The sequence below is a fragment of the Littorina saxatilis genome, linkage group LG9, assembly GCF_037325665.1.
Source record: "Littorina saxatilis isolate snail1 linkage group LG9, US_GU_Lsax_2.0, whole genome shotgun sequence".
NCBI lineage: Eukaryota > Metazoa > Mollusca > Gastropoda > Littorinimorpha > Littorinidae > Littorina > Littorina saxatilis.
The window spans coordinates 63,884,696-63,907,182 of NC_090253.1; the positions used below are offsets into that span (position 1 = coordinate 63,884,696).

At 42.4% G+C, this 22,487-nt stretch overlaps 1 protein-coding gene across 1 annotated transcript; it reads right to left on the reverse strand.

Moving 5' to 3' along the window:
* Window positions 1–55: 55 nt before the first annotated feature.
* LOC138976776 (uncharacterized) lies at window positions 56–22,173 on the reverse strand. Its single transcript, XM_070349666.1, has 15 exons — window positions 22,051–22,173; window positions 17,622–17,708; window positions 17,356–17,495; window positions 16,425–16,670; window positions 15,275–15,315; window positions 12,274–12,326; window positions 11,008–11,132; window positions 10,282–10,440; window positions 9,853–9,899; window positions 9,430–9,503; window positions 8,636–8,763; window positions 7,030–7,179; window positions 6,093–6,181; window positions 3,594–3,830; window positions 56–1,170 (listed from the first exon to the last, which is right to left on the reverse strand). The coding sequence occupies exons 2-15, from the start codon at window positions 17,705–17,707 to the stop codon at window positions 541–543; spliced, it is 2,205 nt and encodes a 734-aa protein (XP_070205767.1). The 5' UTR covers window position 17,708; window positions 22,051–22,173; the 3' UTR covers window positions 56–540.
* Window positions 22,174–22,487: the final 314 nt, after the last annotated feature.

Below are 22,487 nucleotides of genomic sequence, written 5' to 3' on the forward strand. Positions count from 1 at the left end.
ACAAGCGCGCGTGCGCATTTTTATGCACGTTTCGAAGAAAAACAGACAATTCTGGTACAAACTCACAGTTTTAATAACGGACACAATTTGACACAAGCAGCGAAATCGCATATGACAGAAAATCAGATTGAACATATTGAGATATTTGGTTGTAACTGAGTAGGAACAGAATTAAAACAATCTCGTGCGATTTGCACTTTCTAGAAGTTGATTAATAAGTTATTGTATGACACTGATAAGAGACACAGGTCATCATTCTAATCTGTTGAGGGCCGTTTATTAGACCATTATTAGTCGTTTTGATTTGTCAACAAATTAACTGATAAAGGCGACCAAAAATGAAGATGAATGCAGAGTTATCATATGCTCAAAATCTACGCAAAAATAATTATGTGAGAAAAGAATCGTGAACATGCGTATAAGCTAGACAGCGACGGCAAATAGGTGTGTTCAAGGTCCCCACTGTCAAGGTCAAGTTCAAGGTCCCCACTGCATCCAGCGAGGCCAGGAGTCGTGAGTCTCCTTCTCCTTCCCCTGCTCCTACATCTTCCTCTCCTGCTGCGCGTGCCACGCCATGAACTTCTCCCATTCGCTCTTCTCCTCCTTCTCCTCCTGGGGGTCCTGGCTGTTCTTGGGATGCCAGCCCTGCCAGCCTTGCCAGTTCTGCCACTGCGGCCATTCGTTCTTCATGTCCTGCATCTTCTTGTCTTCTTCCTCCTTCTTCTTCTCTTCCTTCTCCATCTTCTTCTTCTCTTGTTCCTCTTTGTACCAGTCCATGAACTTGTCAAAGGCTCCCTTCTCCTCCTCCTCCTCCTCCTCCTTCTTTCCTCCCTCCGGCTGCCACTCCATCCACGCTGGCCAGCTCATCCCCTGCTTCTCCTCCCCCTCCTTCTTCTGACCCTGACCCTCCATCTCACCCATGACCCCCCACACCGAGCCGTGACCTTGAACCATACCCATGGCTTTGTGGTTGTCCATCCTCATGGTGTTCATCGTCCACGTCATCCACTCAGCCATCTCGTTCACCCCGGGCATGGCCTGGTTGTCGCCCTTGGCCTGCTGTTGCATCATCTGCATGGCGTGCATGAGGAGGTGCATCATCCGCCAGGTGGCGTCGCGCTGCCCCCAGTGCTGCATCATGTTCATCTTCTGCATCGCCTCCATCATCATCTGTCGTGCATACAGTCACAGTGTCAATGTTCATCATCAACATACATTATGTCGTGCATACAGTCACAGTGTCAATGTTCATCATCAACATACATTATGTCGTGCATACAGTCACAGTGTCAATGTTCATCATCAACATACATTATGTCGTGCATACAGTCACAGTGTCAATGTTCATCATCAACATACATTATGTCGTGCATACAGTCACAGTGTCAATGTTCATCATCAACATACATTATGCATACAGTCATATTGTTAATGTTTAGCTTCAACATACAATATGCATACAGTGACATTGTTAATGTTCATCTTCAACGCCTTGCAGAACAGCGAAGACTTTAAGCCGCTACGTACGTTGGCCCCGCATGGGCTCACATTAACACTGTCGTAGGCACGCACGCACTCACATTGAGAGAGAGACTCAAAGAGAGAGAGAGAGAGGGGGGGGGGGGGGGGGAGGGGGAGTGGGAGAGCATACCTGTCAAGTCTTACGTTTTTCGCGTAATTCTTACGGAATTTTGATGTTTTTCAAGTCTTACGGCGTATGCCGAAGATCTTACGGTTTTTACAAAACAATTTGGTCAAATAAAAAAAAGATCGCAAAGGTTCGTCCGAGAACAAAGTAACAGCTAAAAAATCTCGCGGTAACTGATCCGGCGGAAGTACAAGGCAACGCGCATGTGCACACCGTCAGCGCGATCTGAATGAGTACTGTGCGACAACGCTTGACCACACGCGACCTCAAATTAAAGCAGTTACATGTACTATTGTTGTTGTTCTCGTTATCTTCCAGGTATTTTCTCACGTAGTACGAAGTTTTAAGCAATAGAAACGAAACTAAGGGAGTTGTGATGCATTTTCGAAGAGCTAGCGATCGAAAGTGAAAGTAGCCGGATTCCTGTCACATCCGATCATGTCGGACTTGTTTTTAGAACACGCGCGACCTCAAACTAAAGCATTTACATGTAATATTTTTTGTTGTTCTAGTATCTACACAGTATTTTCTCACGTTGTACCTAGTGTGAAGCCATATACATAAAAATAAGGGCGTTATGATGCATTTTCGAAGAGGTAGAGAGCGAAAGTTGGCACCGGATGTCTTGTCACAACCGATCATATACGACTTGTTTTTAAAACATGCGCGACCTCAAACTAAAGCATTTACATGTCATATTTTTGTTGATCTGGTATTTGTCCTTGATTGTTGAGACACACATGAGTTTCTGGCTTGTAACTTGTGTGTTTTACATGTTCTCTTTGGATCAAATGTTCTCTTTTGCACATTGTGGTGGGGGTTTCCATTCATGATTGAATCACTGTGCTCAATGAATGAATGTTGTTAAAACACACTTGTCTTGTGCCTTTACTATCAAGTGGTGTTTTTGTGCATTCTGGGAACAAACGTGTGAGGGGTGTAAATCACTAAATTTGTGTCTGGTTGAAAGTGTACTGTCTTTGTCCAATTTAGGTGATTCTGGGTACAATAAATTTACATTTAAACATGCTTTGCATTTCAAAATTACATAAAATAGTGCAGTTCTCTGTTGAGAAAAGTTTGTTTTTCTTATGTGTGAAATAAGGCTGATTTCTTGTTTTTGTGTGTGTATGTGTGCATGTATTTAGTTCTTGTGGTGATTAATCTAACGACTTCTGCAGTTTTGCACGTTGTCTTATGCTTTTTGGTGCAAACGTATGGTTGTGTTAGCAACATTTTATGGTGAGAGTCCACAAGAGCTTGACAGGTATGGGAGAGAGAGAGAGTGAGTGTGAGTGAGAGAGAGAAAGGGGGGGGGGGGGGAAGAGTGGGAGAGAGACAGCGAGAGAGAAAGTAATCCTAGAGGTAAACATTCAGGAGGGGAAACGGAAATCAACGTGTCGGGAAAACGGCGAATCGTTTGTTTCATCTTCTCTTGTCTTGTCATGTCTTGTCTTCTCTTGTCTTGTCTTGTCTTGTCTTGTCATGTCTTGTCTTGTCATGTCTTGTCTTCTCTTGTCTTGTCATGTCTTGTCATGTCTTCTCTTGTCTTGTCATGTCTTGTCTTCTCTTGTCTTGTCTTGTCTTGTCTTGTCATGTCTTGTCTTGTCATGTCTTGTCTTCTCTTGTCTTGTCTTGTCTTGTCTTGTCATGTCTTGTCTTGTCATGTCTTGTCTTCTCTTGTCTTGTCATGTCTTGTCATGTCTTGTCTTGTCTTGTCATGTCTTGTCTTGTCATGTCTTGTCTTGTCTTGTCATGTCTTGTCTTCTCTTGTCTTGTCTTGTCTTGTCTTGTCATGTCTTGTCTTGTCATGTCTTGTCTTCTCTTGTCTTGTCATGTCTTGTCATGTCTTGTCTTGTCTTGTCATGTCTTGTCTTGTCATGTCTTGTCTTGTGTTCTTTTGGTCAACAACAGCATCAAGAAGAACAGTCTTGACCACCCTTACCTGCATCATCTTGTGTTCCTCGTCACTCAGCTTGTCGTTATCCTTCATCTCTCCCGTCATGCCCCAGTTGTCTTTAGGGCTACAGGCTGTGCAGCCACCCTTTGCGGGCCGACCGTTCATGGTCCGCCACTGCCACGTACCCATGGCCCCGTGAGCCTGCTGGTGGTCCGTCTCCATGGTCCGCAGACCCTCGTTCATCATAACCATGTACTTCATGCGGGTCAGGTCCATCTTCGTCTGAAACAATTCAAAGCAAATCACATTCAGACCTGAAAGTGGCGAGTAGAAATGTTCATCTACTCGCCAAATGCGAGTAAAGTTGCTGAAATAAATTGTTGGTTTGGCTAGTAAAGTTTGCTCTCTGGCTAGTAACTTTTCAGAATCACTAGCGAATACACCATTTGTTGGACTTTGGGGCTGAAATTAACTTTATCATCTCCAATCTGTCAAATGTCATTGGTGACGCATACACATGAAGACAAACGGAAGACTAAAACATTATTTAGATTAAAATAAATGAACTAACAAATAAGATTTTTTATATAGCCAATGATCTTGCTGAATACAAATAATCTCTCCGTAAAGATACAGGGGAGGGGGGGGGGGGGGTCATAAAGAAACCAAGGGGGAAGCTTTAAAGGCCAACACCGGCTGGTATGCGGGTGAAGTGTTTTTCGTGTCTGGACTACTTGCTTGCAACGTTTAATCTAGCTCTGTGGCCTTCTACTTTGACAAGGCTTTATGCTCTGGAGACGGATGTTCGGCTTTAATCTAGCTCTGTGGCCTTCTACTGTGACAAGGCTTTATGCCCTGGAGACGGATGTTCGGCTTTAATCTAGCTCTGTGGCCTTCTACTGTGACAAGGCTTTGTGCCCTGGAGACGGATGTTCGGCTTTAATCTAGCTCTGTGGCCTTCTACTGTGACAAGGCTTTATGCCTTGGAGACGGATGTTCGGCTTTAATCTAGCTCTGTGGCCTTCTACTGTGACAAGGCTTTATGCCCTGGAGACGGATGTTCGGCTTTAATCTAGCTCTGTGGCCTTCTACTGTGACAAGGCTTTATGCCCTGGAGACGGATGTTCGGCTTTAATCTAGCTCTGTGGCCTTCTACTGTGACAAGGCTTTATGCCCTGGAGACGGATGTTCGGCTTTAATCTAGCTCTGTGGCCTTCTACTGTGACAAGGCTTTATGCCCTGGAGACGTATGTTCGGCTTTAATCTAGCTCTGTGGCCTTCTACTGTGACAAGCCCTGGAGACGGATGTTCGGCTTTAATCTAGCTCTGTGGCCTTCTACTGTGACAAGGCTTTATGCCCTGGAGACGGATGTTCGGCTTTAATCTAGCTCTGTGGCCTTCTACTGTGACAAGGCTTTATGCCCTGGAGACGGATGTTCGGTTTTAATCTAGCTCTGTGGCCTTCTACTGTGACAAGGCTTTATGCCCTCGAGACGGATGTTCGGCTTTAATCTAGCTCTGTGGCCTTCTACTGTGACAAGGCTTTATGCCCTCGAGACGGATGTTCGGCTTTAAGGCGGTCTTGAATAGAGCCTGAAGATGACTTCGCGGCGAAGACGAAATCTCAGTGCCAAAGCTTCGTGCAGCGAGCTCCATGAAATAGACTTCGCGAAGTGGACATCGCCCAGTTAACATCAGGCGCTACTGTTTCATCAGATGGGGTCAACTTGGGGTTTGGTGATGAAGATAATTTACAACATACATCACAGGAGCAAAATACATACCCGTTAATTAATCCGTATATTGACCAGCAAAAAACCCATAAAACGCTCAGATAGGAGTTGCAATAAAAAGAAAACACAACCCTAGAGCACACAGAAATGTTGACACAGGAACGATAGATTATAATTATCTGTACCAGCTTGGTCGGTTCAAATTAAGTTTTGCAGACCATGTCAGTCTGTTTTGGCCTGGTAGAACTGTCAGTAAATGCACAAGACGAGTTAAAGATTTCAATCAATCAATGAGTCTTATATCGCGCATATTCCGTGGGTACAGTTCTAGGCGCTCTGCAGTGATGCCGTGTGAGATGAAATTTTATACGGCCAGTAGATTGCAGCCATTTCGGCGCATATTTACCTTTCACGGCCTATTATTCCAAGTCACACGGGTATAGGTAGACAATTATTAACTGTGCCTAAGCAATTTTGCCAGGAAAGACCCTTTTGTCAATCGTGGGATCTTTAACGTGCACACCCAATGTAGGGGAACACAAAGATGCAATATGTGTGCCTATAAATATAGACAACTCTGGATGCTATGTATTAACCATCTACGGAACTTGTATTTTACAGTATCATTTTAATAGACAAGCCACTTCTGAACTTGAAATATGGATACGCCAACTGTTATTTGTATAGAAAGGAATGACAACTCTATCTGACTATAATCCAACCACTGTTGAACATGGAATACGCTACAATTAATGGTTACGCGCCCCGAAAGCTAGCTCCAGAAGAATAAGCAGACAAAGTGTGTGCTGACCTGTCTCTCCTTGGCTAGGTGTCTCGCAGCACGTACTGTGGCCAGGGCGGACAGGCGGTACTCACAGGCACACATCCACTGAGTGTCGTCTGGCGGACATACACACTTCATGTCAATCAGTGTTGTTATTACACGTAACACACAGTAGTTATCAGGTAAGGGTTCAAGACATGATTCAGGAGCGTAGGACACACAGAAATTGCGATACGCACGCACGCACACACACACACACGCGCGCGCACACACACACACACACACACACACACACACACACACACACTCTCTCTCTCTCTCTCTCTCTCTCTCTCTCTCTCTCTCTCTCTCTCTCTCTCTCTCTCTCTCTCTCTCTCTCTTAAAACCACCAAAGCATTAACAAGTCGTCACGCTCACAAGATATAATTGCCTATGTCATTTTTCATGCATTTGAGAAAAACGTAAAACACTTGTTTGGTTTGTGAGCAATCTGCCTGTCTCAGTTTAGGTATAAGTTGCACACTGCCTATCTCCAGCGGTCAAAAAGAGTTGATAGCAGCATTTTCAATAAGCACAACTGCAAAAGCGTTTTCATACCTTCCCATTTTCCAAACAACTCTCTAAATATCAAAACAGAAAAGTGCCTAACTCAGAAACGAGAACGGCAGTTTTGCTTACGTAATCGTGGCAATGGTTTCTGATGGTCTGAGATTTTGTACTCTCTAACACATGACAGGTACACTTCCAGTAACTCCCCCTGCAGTCTCACTGCAGAAATGCCTAACACTTGAGTTAGGTGTTTTTCTTATGAACGTGACGAAGTTCTCTCTGTCGCTCCTTCAGGACTGAATGATCATTCCGAGTTGGAATGACGAAATATATTTTACTGTCAAGATCTAGTCTTTACCTCTAAACACAACAACAATAAAACACAATGAACACGGCTGGACCAATCAGAACTCACTGACGAAGTGTCTCTCATAGTCCCTCCATGTAAAGTAGCCGTCCCCATCCATGTCGATGGCGTCAAACTCGAGGTCAGCAGCGGCCATGTCCACCGAGTAGCGCTCAGCATCGAACTTGAGGAACTCCACCCGGTCCACCTTGCCGTCCACTGTGGTGACCACAAGTTTACACTACACATTTACACTGAACAAGTTTACACTACACATTTACACTGACCAAGTTAACACTACACATTTACACTGAACAAGTTAACACTACACATTTACACTGAACAAGTTAACACTACACATTTACTCAGAACAAGTTAACACTACACATTTACTTAGAAGTTAATACTACATATTTACTCTGAACAAGTTAACACTACACATTTACTCTGAACAAGGTAACATTACACATTTACACTAAACAAGTTAACACTACATTTACACTGAACAAGTTAACACTACACATTTACACTGAACAAGATTAGTTAACACTACACAATTTTACACTGACCAAACTCCCTCGCACATTTTAACGGCAGGTCTCCCGCCGGGAAAAAGGACACAGAAATTACGTTTGTCTCTGTGCTTTTGTCATCATGATTAGTTGAACATTTGGCCTCTGCCAAACAGTAGTATGACACGACCTCATTTACATGATAAACACACATGTTAGGGGAAAATTAGGTCTCTGGCAGACAGTATTTTGATATGACCTCATTTACATGGTATACACACATGTGAGTATATGGTCTAGTTGTGACATGACTAGTCTGTCTCACGTATGATCGATACATGCATGTTGAGCATGGTTCGCCGTGTGAGAATGGTGGTGAGAACATTGTTTGATCTTCATTTGCTGCAGCTAGGTGACGAGTGTCTTTCTACTGACCAACATCAACAGATGAGGGGGTTCATACACTGTATTCTGGATCAAAATGTACACTCTAAAGGCGGTCCTCGACTTCGCAAACATTTCGCGATGTCTTTTTATCGAAAACTCTACTTCGCGTAGTGGTTTGTTTGTTTGTTTGCTTAAGCCCAGCCGACCACAAAGGGCCATATCAGGGCGGTGCTGCTTTGACATATAACGTGCGCCACACACAAGACAGAAGTCGCAGCACAGGCTTCGTGTCTCACCCAGTCACATTATTCTGACACCGGACCAACCAGTCCTAGCACTAACCCCATAATTCCAGACGCCAGGCGGAGCAGCCACTAGATTGCCAATTTTAAAGTCTTAGGTATGACCCGGCCGGGGTTCGAAACCACGACCTCCCGATCACGGGGCGGACGCCTTACCACTAGGCCAACCGTGCCGGAGTGGACATCGCCCAGTCAAGGACAGGCTTAAACAAAAGTGTTCACATTTTGAACACATTACTGTTACAAGCTTTGAACACATTGCGATATAGAATATAACAACACGAGTAAACACTAGTGTTTACCATTTGAACACGAGTAAAAATTAATGTATTTTGTGTGCAGCTTTTGCAAGTAGAACTATTTATGTACTAAGTTACAATGTGTTCAAAACTTGTTACAGAGATGTGTTCAAAAGTGGAACACTTCTGTTGAGAGTGTATGAGAGCAAAGAAGAAAAGTAATCTCTATACTGACTGTTGTGGTCGATGCTCATGAGCTGTTGCTTCATCTCCATCACCGTCACGTTGCCGTCAAAGTTGTAGTCCGCGTCCATTGTCATCAGCGTCGCGTCAACCACCGCTTCGCAGTCGTCATCGTCATTCCTGTCGACATCATCGTCATCGTCATCGTCATCATCATCATCATCGTCATCATCATCATCATCATCATCATCATCATCATCGTTGTCGTCGTCGTCGTCATCATCATCATCATCATCATCATCATGTCAACTTCAATTGCAAATATGGTTACAGTGTATGGTAAAATCGACTCACTGTTGCTATCATCCAACCACTTCTCTCCCCTTTCATTCATTTCCGTTCCTAGAGTTCCTTCCCTTTTTTGCGTGTTTCCCCTCCATTTTCTTTCAAACCTTGTTCGTTCCGTGTTGCGTCTGCTTTTTGTTGTCTTTTGTGTTCTTGTTTTTCCTGATGAAGCTTCCATAAGCGAAAATTCGTACCGTCTTGTCTCGTTCTTGTATTGGTGAGTACAGTATTCCTTTGGTTTTTTTTAACTTTGTTCATCTTACCACAGTCACTTCGTTGTTTAGATTAAAAAGACCCAAACAATACTGTACTCCTGTATTGACCAAGACGACGTGGTTACAGTTTCAAACAATGTCGTCCCTAGGCTCCCCTTCTTTTAACTTTAATATTCTATTCAAGACAACTTTCCTTTTCAGGGATATTGAGTAAACAACAGCTCCCTACAGCCAGTGTCAGGGAATAAAAGTATGGTCGTAGTGATAATTAACTGTGAAAGCTTACCACACGGGGTCGGGGCAGTCGTACACAAAAGGCTTGATGGGCAGACCCAGCATTCGGCGAATCGTCTTGTCTTTCTGGAAACACCAAACACCGTGTGACCCTACTTTCCTTGAGGCTATGATAATAATTGCATTAACCCTTTAATACACATTTGACGTTTTCCGGAAATAACTCTGTCAGGATTTTCAAGCATTCTCTCAGGCGCAACTCTGCCACAGCGATTGAAAATCCTCACATAGTAATTTCCGAACATAGTTAAATATTGCTTATGAATGCTTTGCTGTCTTGATGTTTGCTAACTGTTTAAATACAATGGCCTTTTAGTGTCCCCCCGCCTTATATTAATTCCATTGTAAAACGGACAATATTGTTGTTGTTGTTGTTGTTGTTGTTGTTGTTTCTATATGACCAACAGTAACTCACCCTCTGCATGAATCGGAACAGTTCCTGTTTGGTCGTTCGGTCGTCGTCTGCAATGTATCAAATAAACATCTAGTACGTATATATCTAATTTACATTTTGTTGTCAGAAGTGAAACCGACTTGAAAAAGAAACGTTATTTTTTTAAATTTTGAATATATATAACACAAATCTGGAAGAAAATGGAGAAACATGTTCAAAATGATTCAAAAACAAAATTAGCTGAAAATCCCACCATTGCTTTCTTTGCAACGAAATTTCACAGAGTGATAATACCAACGCCCTCTAATCACTGGTGTTGTCACGTTCAGCAACTTAAATTACAATCCATAACCGAAATACTTAGACAAACAAGAGCACCAAGCAAAAATGAGTTGAAAACAATTGGGTCAAGTATGGCTCAGTTGACGTCACGAATATTATCTGACTTACGGTTGGCGTCGGCCCACATGATGATCGTCCTGACGTCATCAGCGTTGAGCGTCAGGTCGTTGTTGTCGTCCAGGTAGTCGAACAACACCATGGCAACCAAGCGGTTCTGACCGTACGTCTCCGTGTTGCGTGACACCCAGTCCGAGCGACTGACACTGCCTTGAGCACGCGCAACACATGACAACAACACCTCAGCCAATCACAAAGAAAGCAGTAATACATTAACGAAGCACAACGTTCTCTACTTGAGGGTACACCATAAGATACCGTGCTTTTGCCTAAACCATCAGCCCATTATCGCCCATTATTACCAGTATGTGTACATGTATGGAATCGTCCACAATTAACGGTGTTTGTATATGTGTGGAATGAGATCGTCCTTCCGCTGGAGCACATTATAATACCTATATACAAAGCCTGGCTGATTATTGCGCAAAGAAATTGGAATTTTTTTAAGCAGATTGACATACATGTAGTTGTCTAGCCTGGCTATAGAGTTTTGTTAATTTTTTTTATGTTATTTTTTTATTTTTTACATGTGTTTACAAGTATTTTGGACGATGTCAGTAACAAACGACCCCTTTATTCTCTGTCAAAATGAATGAGTTCAAGAATTCTGTTTTGTTATTTAAAAAAGGTAGATGAATTCAATAAATCCTCTCTTCTTTCAATCCTGTTCTCAAAAGGCCGAATCGGGATCGTTGTGCAGAAATATTAATGCCTTACCAGTTGAAGAAAATCGACTCATCTCTGCGGCAATCTCGTCAGTAGTGATGACGTCATCTCTGTTGGCGTCCACGTGACTGAAGAATAGATCGAAGTCATACTCCACATCGTAGTGCTTGCCCACACTGAAACACAGCGCACAGTCATGACGGTCAATCACAACAACAACAACAAAAACAACACCAACAACAACAACAACAACAACAACAACAACAACAACAATGTATGTATGTATGTATGTATGTATGTATGTAGGTATGTATGTAGGTATGTATGTAGGTATGTATGTAGGCATGTATGCATGTGTATTGGTGTGTCGGTGTGTCAGGTGTGCAAGAAAAAAGGGTATTTTTATATCATGGGTTTTATGAATTTTCTTCTTTTATTCTTTTATAGTTATTAATTAATGACCTATATGTGCTGATGACTAAATTAATTTCCTTTGTTGGATCAATAAAATGTTATGAGTTATGAGTTATGAACAACAACAGAATACTCCACTTTACAACGAAATCAGGGGGTGGGGGGCATTGAAAGACCATTGTATGTACAGTTAGCAAACATCAAGGCAGCAAAGCCTTCACAAGATATAAACGATGTTCGGAAATAACTATGTAAGAATGTTCCAGCGCTGACGCTGTGGCAGAGTTGCGCCTCAATAATATAACACCAAAGATGCAACAACAACAAAACCAGACACGCACAAAAAACATCCTGAAACTCCATGGATCAAAGCACGATGTTGCTTTCTTGTCGTGCAATGAAAGGAATAGAGACATTCCGGTAATAACTGTTTGGGGTTGGTTGTGAAAAGAGGAAATACTCTTGCTGTCATTGAGGCAAACTTTTCAATGTGACATTATAGGCTATTGACTAGCAAGGGGTGTGTCTGAAATACGTCGACAAGGAGCACGTGTAGAAAGCTTGCCTCACTCTTTCACAACCCATACATACCCGACACAGTTATGTCCGGAATTCGTCTGTGTGGTGAAATGTGAATTATGTTGCGTGATGCTGAATTAAACAACCATTGGCATTTGGGCAGAGATTTACGTTTTCATTTTTGTGTTTTACAAACATTGATCCTGTTCATTTAATACATAGCATCTCTCTAATCGTTGATTAACATATTAATCAAAATATTCGGACAATTCACATTGAACAACTGGCAGTGTTTACCGCTATAGGATATGGCCAGAGAGTAACTGTACCGGTGTGATACAGACACCCGTTTATTTGTAAGCGATGAAAGGAATGAGAACTCACAGGAAGGGTCTGGATTTTGACATGTGAACCTTCTTGGCTGCCGCCTCCACCCACTGAAAATAGAAGACATTGTCATCCGCTCACTTTGGGTTTGTTTGGGTTTGTTTGGGTTTGTTGGGGTTTGTTGGGGTTTGTTTGGGTTTGTTTGGGTTTGTTTGGATGTGTTTGGGTTTGTTTGGGTTTGTTTGGGTTTGTTTGGATTTGTTTGGGTTTGTTTGGGTTTGTTTGGATTTGTTTGGGTTTGTTTGGGTTTGTTTGGGTTTGTTTGGATTGTTTGGGTTTGTTTGGGTTTGTTTGGATTTGTTTGGATGTGTTTGGGTTTGTTTGGGTTTGTTTGGATGTGTTTGGGTGTGTTTGGGTTTGTTTGGGTTTGTTTGGGTTTGTTTGGGTTTGTTTGGATTTGTTTGGATTTGTTTGGATTTGTTGGGGTTTGTTTGGGTTTGTTTGGGTTTGTTTGGGTTTGTTGGGGTTTGTTGGGGTTTGTTGGGGTTTGTTGGGGTTTGCAATACAGTGGATCTCTTCTTTGTAGACCTCCAAACATCTGAGAAAATCGAGTCTTAAAAAAAAGAGGGGGGGGGGATTCTTAAATTGGAGGTACATTTAAAGAGGTTGACCTCCACAAACCTGAGAAAGCACGGTTTTAAAAGGGGAAGAATGTTAAAGTGGATGGCATTAAAGTGGGGTTCCACTGTAGGTCAATTATTCTGACCAACCGTACCAAGGCAGCCAACTATGAATACACTGTAGGTCAATTATTCTGACCAACCGTACCAAGGCAGCCAACTATGAATACACTGTAGGTCAATTGTTCTGACCAACCGTACCAAGGCAGCCAACTATGAATACACTGTAGGTCAATTGTTCTGACCAACCGTACCAAGGCAGCCAACTATGAATACACTGTAGGTCAATTGTTCTGACCAACCGAACCAAGGCAGCCAACTATGAATACACTGTAGGTCAATTGTTCTGACCAACCGTACCAAGGCAGCCAACTATGAATACACTGTAGGTCAATTGTTCTGACCAACCGTACCAAGGCAGCCAACTATGAATACACTGTAGGTCAATTGTTCTGACCAACCGTACCAAGGCAGCCAACTATGAATACACTGTAGGTCAATTGTTCTGACCAACCGTACCAAGGCAGCCAACTATGAATACACTGTAGGTCAATTATTCTGACCAACCGTACCAAGGCAGCCAACTATGAATACACTGTAGGTCAATTGTTCTGACCAACCGTACCAAGGCAGCCAACTATGAATACACTGTAGGTCAATTATTCTGACCAACCGTACCAAGGCAGCCAACTATGAATACACTGTAGGTCAATTATTCTGACCAACCGTACCAAGGCAGCCAACTATGAATACACTGTAGGTCAATTATTCTGACCAACCGTACCAAGGCAGCCAACTATGAATACACTGTAGGTCAATTATTCTGACCAACCGTACCAAGGCAGCCAACTATGAATACACTGTAGGTCAATTATTCTGACCAACCGTACCAAGGCAGCCAACTATGAAAACACTGTAGGTCAATTATTCTGACCAACCGTACCAAGGCAGCCAACTATGAATACACTGTAGGTCAATTATTCTGACCAACCGTACCAAGGCAGCCAACTATGAATACACTGTAGGTCAATTATTCTGACCAACCGTACCAAGGCAGCCAACTATGAATACACTGTAGGTCAATTATTCTGACCAACCGTACCAAGGCAGCCAACTATGAATACACTGTAGGTCAATTGTTCTGACCAACCGTACCAAGGCAGCCAACTATGAATACACTGTAGGTCAATTGTTCTGACCAACCGTACCAAGGCAGCCAACTATGAATACACTGTAGGTCAATTGTTCTGACCAACCGTACCAAGGCAGCCAACTATGAATACACTGTAGGTCAATTGTTCTGACCAACCGTACCAAGGCAGCCAACTATGAATACACTGTAGGTCAATTATTCTGACCAACCGTACCAAGGCAGCCAACTATGAATACACTGTAGGTCAATTATTCTGACCAACCGTACCAAGGCAGCCAACTATGAATACACTGTAGGTCAATTGTTCTGACCAACCGTACCAAGGCAGCCAACTATGAATACACTGTAGGTCAATTATTCTGACCAACCGTACCAAGGCAGCCAACTATGAATACACTGTAGGTCAATTATTCTGACCAACCGTACCAAGGCAGCCAACTATGAATACACTGTAGGTCAATTGTTCTGACCAACCGTACCAAGGCAGCCAACTATGAATACACTGTAGGTCAATTGTTCTGACCAACCGTACCAAGGCAGCCAACTATGAATACACTGTAGGTCAATTGTTCTGACCAACCGTACCAAGGCAGCCAACTATGAATACACTGTAGGTCAATTGTTCTGACCAACCGTACCAAGGCAGCCAACTATGAATACACTGTAGGTCAATTATTCTGACCAACCGTACCAAGGCAGCCAACTATGAATACACTGTAGGTCAATTATTCTGACCAACCGTACCAAGGCAGCCAACTATGAATACACTGTAGGTCAATTATTCTGACCAACCGTACCAAGGCAGCCAACTATGAATAGACTGTAGGTCAATTGTTCTGACCAACTGTACCAAGGCAGCCAACTATGAATACACTGTAGGTCAATTATTCTGACCAACCGTACCAAGGCAGCCAACTATGAATACACTGTAGGTCAATTGTTCTGACCAACCGTACCAAGGCAGCCAACTATGAATACAAAAGTTCATTCCATAATAAACGTGCCCCATCCACCTTTTTAACACTTATTGAACAATTCAACTCTACCGTTATGAAACTATCAGTGACGTTGCACTTGTCTAGGATTAAAACTTTCATTACATTTAGCTCAGAATCCCTGATTGTTTTGTGCCAAATAAGTAATGAATTTTGTAGGAAAGGAATGAGTGACAAAAGAGTCTATGCAAACTCGCGTTCTAAGAAGATATCCAAACCTTTCAACTTACAACGTTCAAGGCCTTTTGGAAATCTTCAACGCTTGGGGTGTCTGAAAAAAAAAGAATAAATTTCGTATAGTGATTGCAAGCACAACTGTATACATGTTAAGAAATTAGCAGTGATCTAGGGTCCCGACAGCCTAAGTAAACAAGCAACATGGCGGGCAAGCAACTCATCAACCTACCAGCCAACCAACCAAGCCAAACCACACATACACATTTTGCTGGGTGGTGTCCTGCATGACGATTGGTATGACGCCAATGGTCAGTAATCAAATAAATGGCGTCGCCTTTTGACTCAGAACCCGATCCCTAGAGTAATTCTAGTAATCATCAGCAGCATCACCGTCGAATGACGTACATGAACGTTATTCTTCAGTTTCATCATTATTGAAAACACACACACACACACACACACACACACACACACACACACACACACACACACACACACACACACACACACACACACACACACACACACACTAGTTACAGTAACAAAACAAACACAACAGCATGAACAACTGTTAACACGGATTTTTCTGAGCAGCATTTATCTAAGACGATGCAGTGTGAGGAACAGACCGTTCGTGGTCCTGGTTATTTTCAAGTGTGAATCTGTTCGATCCTAACACAAACACTGATAATATACGCCGCCTGTCTCTGTTTGCGTGGGGTCGATGCCATGTGCAAGGCATTTCTTTGTTTCGTCAAACACAAGCCAATCTCGTTCTGCGCCAGTTTTTCCTTGACGCTTTTCACCGTCGTTTTGACTTTTGGGGCAAACTGTATTTTGTGTGACAAACTCACTCTCCATCGTCTGGTTTACGTCTTTTCTCCGGCGGTTTAGTTAAAGCGTCGCGAAATCTCTACATTGTTGCTCAAACGCGTGTACAAAGTCAGTGAAAGTTCGAAGTTTGGACTGCTGCTGGAAGAAAAAGAGGTAGTCTCGTGCGACGCGAGAACATGGCGCCCAAAGATGGCGTCCAGTAAGAGACAAAAACGCGAAAGCCTCTTTGCTCGCCGGCCGGTCCGATTAACAGTGTTGCGTTTGCGGCTTTATGGTCAATGAATTTTGAGGTCGCCAAGCAGGCGGGCGAAGAAGACATTTTTATTCGCCCAAGGCGATGTTAAGGTACAGCCATAGCAACACACTCACTGGATTCTGTGAAGACCTGAATGGAGACATCCTGTTGACTCAGTACACCGTCCCCGAAGTCCGCCACGTTGCTGAAGACGTTGACCTGCGGGTTGCACGGGGGCGTGAAGTTGGCCGGCACGGGCACGTTGGGGTCAGGGTTGAGGTCATCCAGCAGGTCAAACATGACCACCAGCACCTCGGAGGGCATGAAGGGCAAGCGACGTCGGTAGTCGTCCAGGAACTCCGCCTGGTCCACACGGCCGTCTGCAACAAGGGATCGCTCGGTTTGTTTTGTCAATAGTTGAACGTTCCAATAACGTGCAATTGTTGTTCACATTCAAAGAACAAGAAAGGTGAGTTGTTGTAACGTTGCTATTGACGAAAATACGTTACAGTCACAGTTATATCGACCGAACGGTCTTTCAGTTTGTGTAATTTTTGGGTTTGTGCAATTCTTGTTATTTTCATCTTGAATTTTGGAAGCAGTCTCTCTGTTTAGGGATTTGGACTTGAATCAATCAATCAATCAATCAATCAATCAATCAATCAATCAATCAATCAATCAATCAATCAATCAACCAAACGCAATCTAAACACTTAGGAAATGCATTTTGAAACAAGAGGGAATTACAGATTGCCGTCAGCACTTGTGTAGCAATTAAAGAACTCTCTATCTGGAAAAATGGCGAGCATGGTAACCCAGCAGACGGGCGGAGGTTTGGGGAGGGAAATGCGAGATCATGAGCAAGACACAGTCAGAAGAGAGGAACACTTTGTACGACGCCCCCATCCCCCCCCCCCCCCACCCACCCCTTCCCCCATCCCTTCTCCTACTTCACCCGCCTCCATTTTTAAAGTGGATAAATTCACCTCTATGTCAAGCCTCCCTACTGTTTAAGATGTACTGTTCGCAGATATCTGGTAGTCTGAAAGTGGAGGTTTCACTTACCTGTGTTGACATCAGCCTGGGCATAGAGTGCCTGCGCGAACTCGTTGGTGTCAATCCGGTTGTCTCTGTTGGTGTCTGCCTGCTGGGCCTGGCTGGAGTTCCGGTATTGCTGCAACAACTGGTTGGGCTGCGTCCCGTTCCTGGGGGAAGAGGTACGATTGTAAGATACTGTGTGTGTGTGTGTGTGAGTGTGTGCGCGTGCGTGCGTGTGTGTATGTGTGTGTGTGTGTGTGTGTATAGACAGAGAGACGGAGGAGTAACCTTACATCATTATCATGTCCATCTTCCAGTGTGCGTCCTGGCATGTTGCCATGGCAACGAGGAAAGCCACGCCCACCACGTGACCAATCATTCTGCGAACCGAAAAAAGACAAATCGTTTGTAAAATGACGTTTCTGTCCACATCTCCAAATTATCAAAATATGACGATATAAAAAAGAAAACAAATAAGATAGAATGAAATAAAATGCAAGTCGATGAAGCTGACATAATAAAATAAAATAAAATGAGGCATTGTTCTTTGATAGAAAACTATCATACCAGTAGATGTTCCATTACTGCATTAGCACAAAGTACCTTCAACATTTCTCGAAATAGGTGAAGAACACAAACATTCAAATATTTCACAGGTTTCTCTGCAAAACCACCGAAAACAAAGTATTTGTAGCTGACGAGGGCTAATGCCAATCTCCAACGCTTAATTTTCAGTTGAATAATCGTACATTTAGTTCACCATATCTCTAAAACTGGGAAAAGGAGGAAATAATCAGTCATTTTAGACAGAACACTAGGAAAGGGAAGAAGATAATCAGTCATTTTAGACAGAACACTAGGAAAGGGAAGAAGATAATCAGTCATTTAGACAGAACACTAGGAAAGGGAAGAAGATAATCAGTCATTTAGACAGAACACTAGGAAAGGGAAGAAGATAATCAGTCATTTGAGACGGAACACTAGGAAAGGGAAGAAGATAATCAGTCATTTAGACAGAACACTAGGAAAAGGAAGAAGATAATCAGTCATTTAGACAGAACACTAGGAAAGGGAAGAAGATAATCAGTCATTTTAGACGGAACACTAGGAAAAGGAAGAAGATAATCAGTCATTTAGACAGAACACTAGGAAAGGGAAGAAGATAATCAGTCATTTAGACAGAACACTAGGAAAGGGAAGAAGATAATCAGTCATTTAGACAGAACACTAGGAAAGGGAAGAAGATAATCAGTCATTTGAGACGGAACACTAGGAAAGGGAAGAAGATAATCAGTCATTTAGACAGAACACTAGGAAAGGGAAGAAGATAATCAGTCATTTGAGACAGAACACTAGGAAAGGGAAGAAGATAATCAGTCATTTGAGACGGAACACTAGGAAAAGGAAGAAGATAATCAGTCATTTGAGACAGAACACTAGGAAAGGGAAGAAGATAATCAGTCATTTAGACAGAACACTAGGAAAGGGAAGAAGATAATCAGTCATTTGAGACGGAACACTGGGAAAGGGAAGAAGATAATCAGTCATTTTAGACAGAACACTAGGAAAGGGAAGAAGATAATCAGTCATTTGAGACAGAACACTAGGAAAGGGAAGAAGATAATCAGTCATTTGAGACAGAACACTAGGAAAGGGAAGAAGATAATCAGTCATTTGAGACAGAACACTAGGAAAGGGAAGAAGATAATCAGTCATTTGAGACCGAACACTAGGAAAGGGAAGAAGATAATCAGTCATTTAGACGCCCCCCGCGGGTTAGGGGGAAGAAGTTACCCGATGCTCCCCAGCATGTCGTAAGAGGCGACTAACGGATTCTGTTTCTCCTTTTACCCTTGTTAAGTGTTTCTTGTATAGAATATAGTCAATGTTTGTAAAGATTTTAGTCAAGCAGTATGTAAGAAATTTTAAGTCCTTTGTACTGGAAACTTGCATTCTCCCAGTAAGGTCATATATTGTACTACGTTGCAAGCCCCTGGAGCAATTTTTTGATTAGTGCTTTTGTGAACAAGAAACAATTAACAAGTGGCTCTATCCCATCTCCCCCCTTTCCCCTATCCCATCTCCCCCCTTCCCCCGTCGCGATATAACCTTGAATGGTTGAAAACGACGTTAAACACCAAATAAAGAAAGAAAAGAAAGTCATTTAGACAGAACACTAGGAAAGGGAAGAAGATAATCAGTCATTTGAGACGGAACACTAGGAAAGGGAACAAGATACAATTCAGTCATATGAAACGGAAAGACTTGAAATGAAGGCCAGTGTCAGCTTCATGGTAAGTCAAAGAAAATGTTTATCCAACTTCGTACGTATATTGAAACAGCACGGGGCGGCAAGTTCATATTATTTGCAGGACGTTGTCATTCTTATTTCAACCTGTCGCTCTGCCAATATGCAAGACATTTAATTTGCGCTGGCCGGGGATATGTCGCACTCCCATCTCATTTCTATGGATGGTATATCTCGCGCCATGCTTATGTTTATTCAAACGCGACCTGAAAGGAACGAGAGTGCGGGGGATGGGTAAGACCAACAGCTAGCGGGCAAGCTACCTCAGGCCATATGTATGGAGGGAATAAAGGGTCACACGCCGGGGTCACACTGAAGACACAGGCTGCTTGGAGTCTCCTCCCGCAACACAGGCAACTCATCGAGTGTGAGTAAGACGGAGTCAGAAAGAAAAGATCTCTCTGTCAATGTAACAGCTCTGCACATACCCCTCTGTCAATATCTGTCCCCGTCCTTTGGTAACATTAAGTGTATTTACGCCGGTGGACACAAGGAATTAGTGACGACACATGAAACAGTGTCTGCGTTTACATAAAGAATATTAACAAAAATGCATTGCGTTGTATACAAAATAAACACTGCGGTGCCGACTTTAAAGGACAGTCTCTACACAGGCGGTGCACTTAGGGTATATAGTATGTATGTCGGAGTAGAACGATCCTCGTTTCCAATAGAAAAGCTGAAAAGATATTTTGTGATTTGCAAGACGGTTTATACACATGGGAAAGAAGGTATCTTTGATAGATTAAACAAATTGAAAAAGAGAATTAATCTATCCATTAAATGATCAGCCAACTAATCGATCGACCAGCCATTATTAAATGAATGGACGAATGAATACATGAATGAATGAATGAATCAATCAATCAATTAATCAATACATAAATGAATGAATCAATCTATCAATCTACCTATCTACCTATCTATCTATCTATCTATCAATCTACCTATCTATCTATCTATCCATTCACTCATCACAAACACATGGAAAGAAAAAAAGGTCGAAATGTCAATCAAAAAGTCATTTTACTGCTGCATTCTGCAGCTCATTTTTCCCCCCATGGCCGGCAAACCAGTCTCGGAGAGGTACTATTGTGATGGAAGGAAAAACGTCTCCCGCTGCCATCGTTATAGGAAAACTGATGTAATGATCTTTCGAATTTTGAGATTGTTTGCAAAAAGGGGGACTACTTTCACAACTTTGTTACGTACTGTCTGATGAAAACCGTCGCCAAGCTGTACATGTTTAATTTTGGGGGACTTCACAGGATCCAATCTAGGTACATACAAACTTCTTATTTTTTGTTTTTTTGTTTTTTTTTGGGGGGGGGGAAGTTACAAAAGCTGAAAAATGTATTTTGCTTACAAGTATGTATTCCTACCCTCTACACAATCTGTGTACATTTCGTATGTTCTGAGTGAAATATCGACCAGCCTGGGTACCATGCTCCTTTGCATTCTGATGTTTGACATGTTAAAAGTACGTAGTATGGAATCAACATGGATTTCTTGCACGTTATTCGGCATCCTTTGTTCATGTTCATTGCTTTAAAAACCACATAATCTCCAAAGATTACAACTGATGACAATTAATTTTACTATTCAGCAAAAGATAAATACTTGTGTGATATGACAAGTTTCTATTATGGATCTCTGAGGTTTATGAATAAAACAGCTGACGGACATCAACGACGATGAAAAAAACCCACTAAAAACAACGACGTCAACAACCTCACACGCTTGGCAGAGTTATTCCAGAATCAATATTTGACAGTCTTCTTCAGACCTCGCTACCACAGAATTTCAAATCAGGAGCTGGTCTTTTTTGTGTTAAACATTGGTATAATTTTATGCTTATTGCTTCTTGGTCTAAATTTCCTTTCTTATTAATGTTCTTTCCTTTCACCCTATAATTTCTCCTTATTTATTATTGTTATCAGCGATCTAATTTATCACGAAAAATCACACAAAAAGATGCAGATTCAGTTATATGAGAAAGAGGACCAAACGTGTGAAAATTCAATGTTTTTAATTTTTCTTTATTCGCCATTTCATTATTTTCTTTCTATTCTGCTTAAAAACGCAGAATATATCATTACCAAAGGCTGGGAATTCACCCCGATATTGCTGTTAAAAAGGCATCCACTCAGATTATCCATACCGTAACCATCTTTCTGCTTTTTGACAACCATGACAAAGACTAAAACTTACTTTATTAACATTGCAACGATGAGTTTAGCAGCCTGATTTGCACTTCCGCTTTCACAGCAAGATAAAGATGTAATTGTCATTCAGCAGTTCACAAACAAACAAGCAAACAAACAAACCAACAACAAAAGAGAAAAAAAGATGACAGAGCACATATCGCCTCCCAAAAGCTAAGCACTATAGTTAGTATAAGGCAGAGCACCCACCTGACGCTTGAAGTGTGACAGCAGACGACAAGGAACTGATCCACCCGTCCTTCTGGCCACCCGGCTCGCAGCCACCCGGTTAAAATACCACCCTCCTCTCTGCGCGAGAGCCGCCCACGGAGCTAAAAATAGCGCTGCAGCAGAAACCGGCCAGCACCCGCAGAGCTTGCGTGGGGGTCAAGGGCCACCGGAAATGAACTTTGCACATATCATATTGCCATGCAGTGTTTGGATTCTCTTGAAATAAAGAGTTTGTTCCCAGTGTGTCAACTGCAAGTCCTTTCGGTGTTTTTTTTCTATTTCTATTTCAGTCATGAGTTGTGTAACTAACGTGAAAAAAGCTACTAAAAACATGACCGTACAAACAGCATCATCAGCTGAGAATTTGAGGGAAGTTTCTCAACACATGCATCTTTCTTCGAGGTACTGTCAGATTA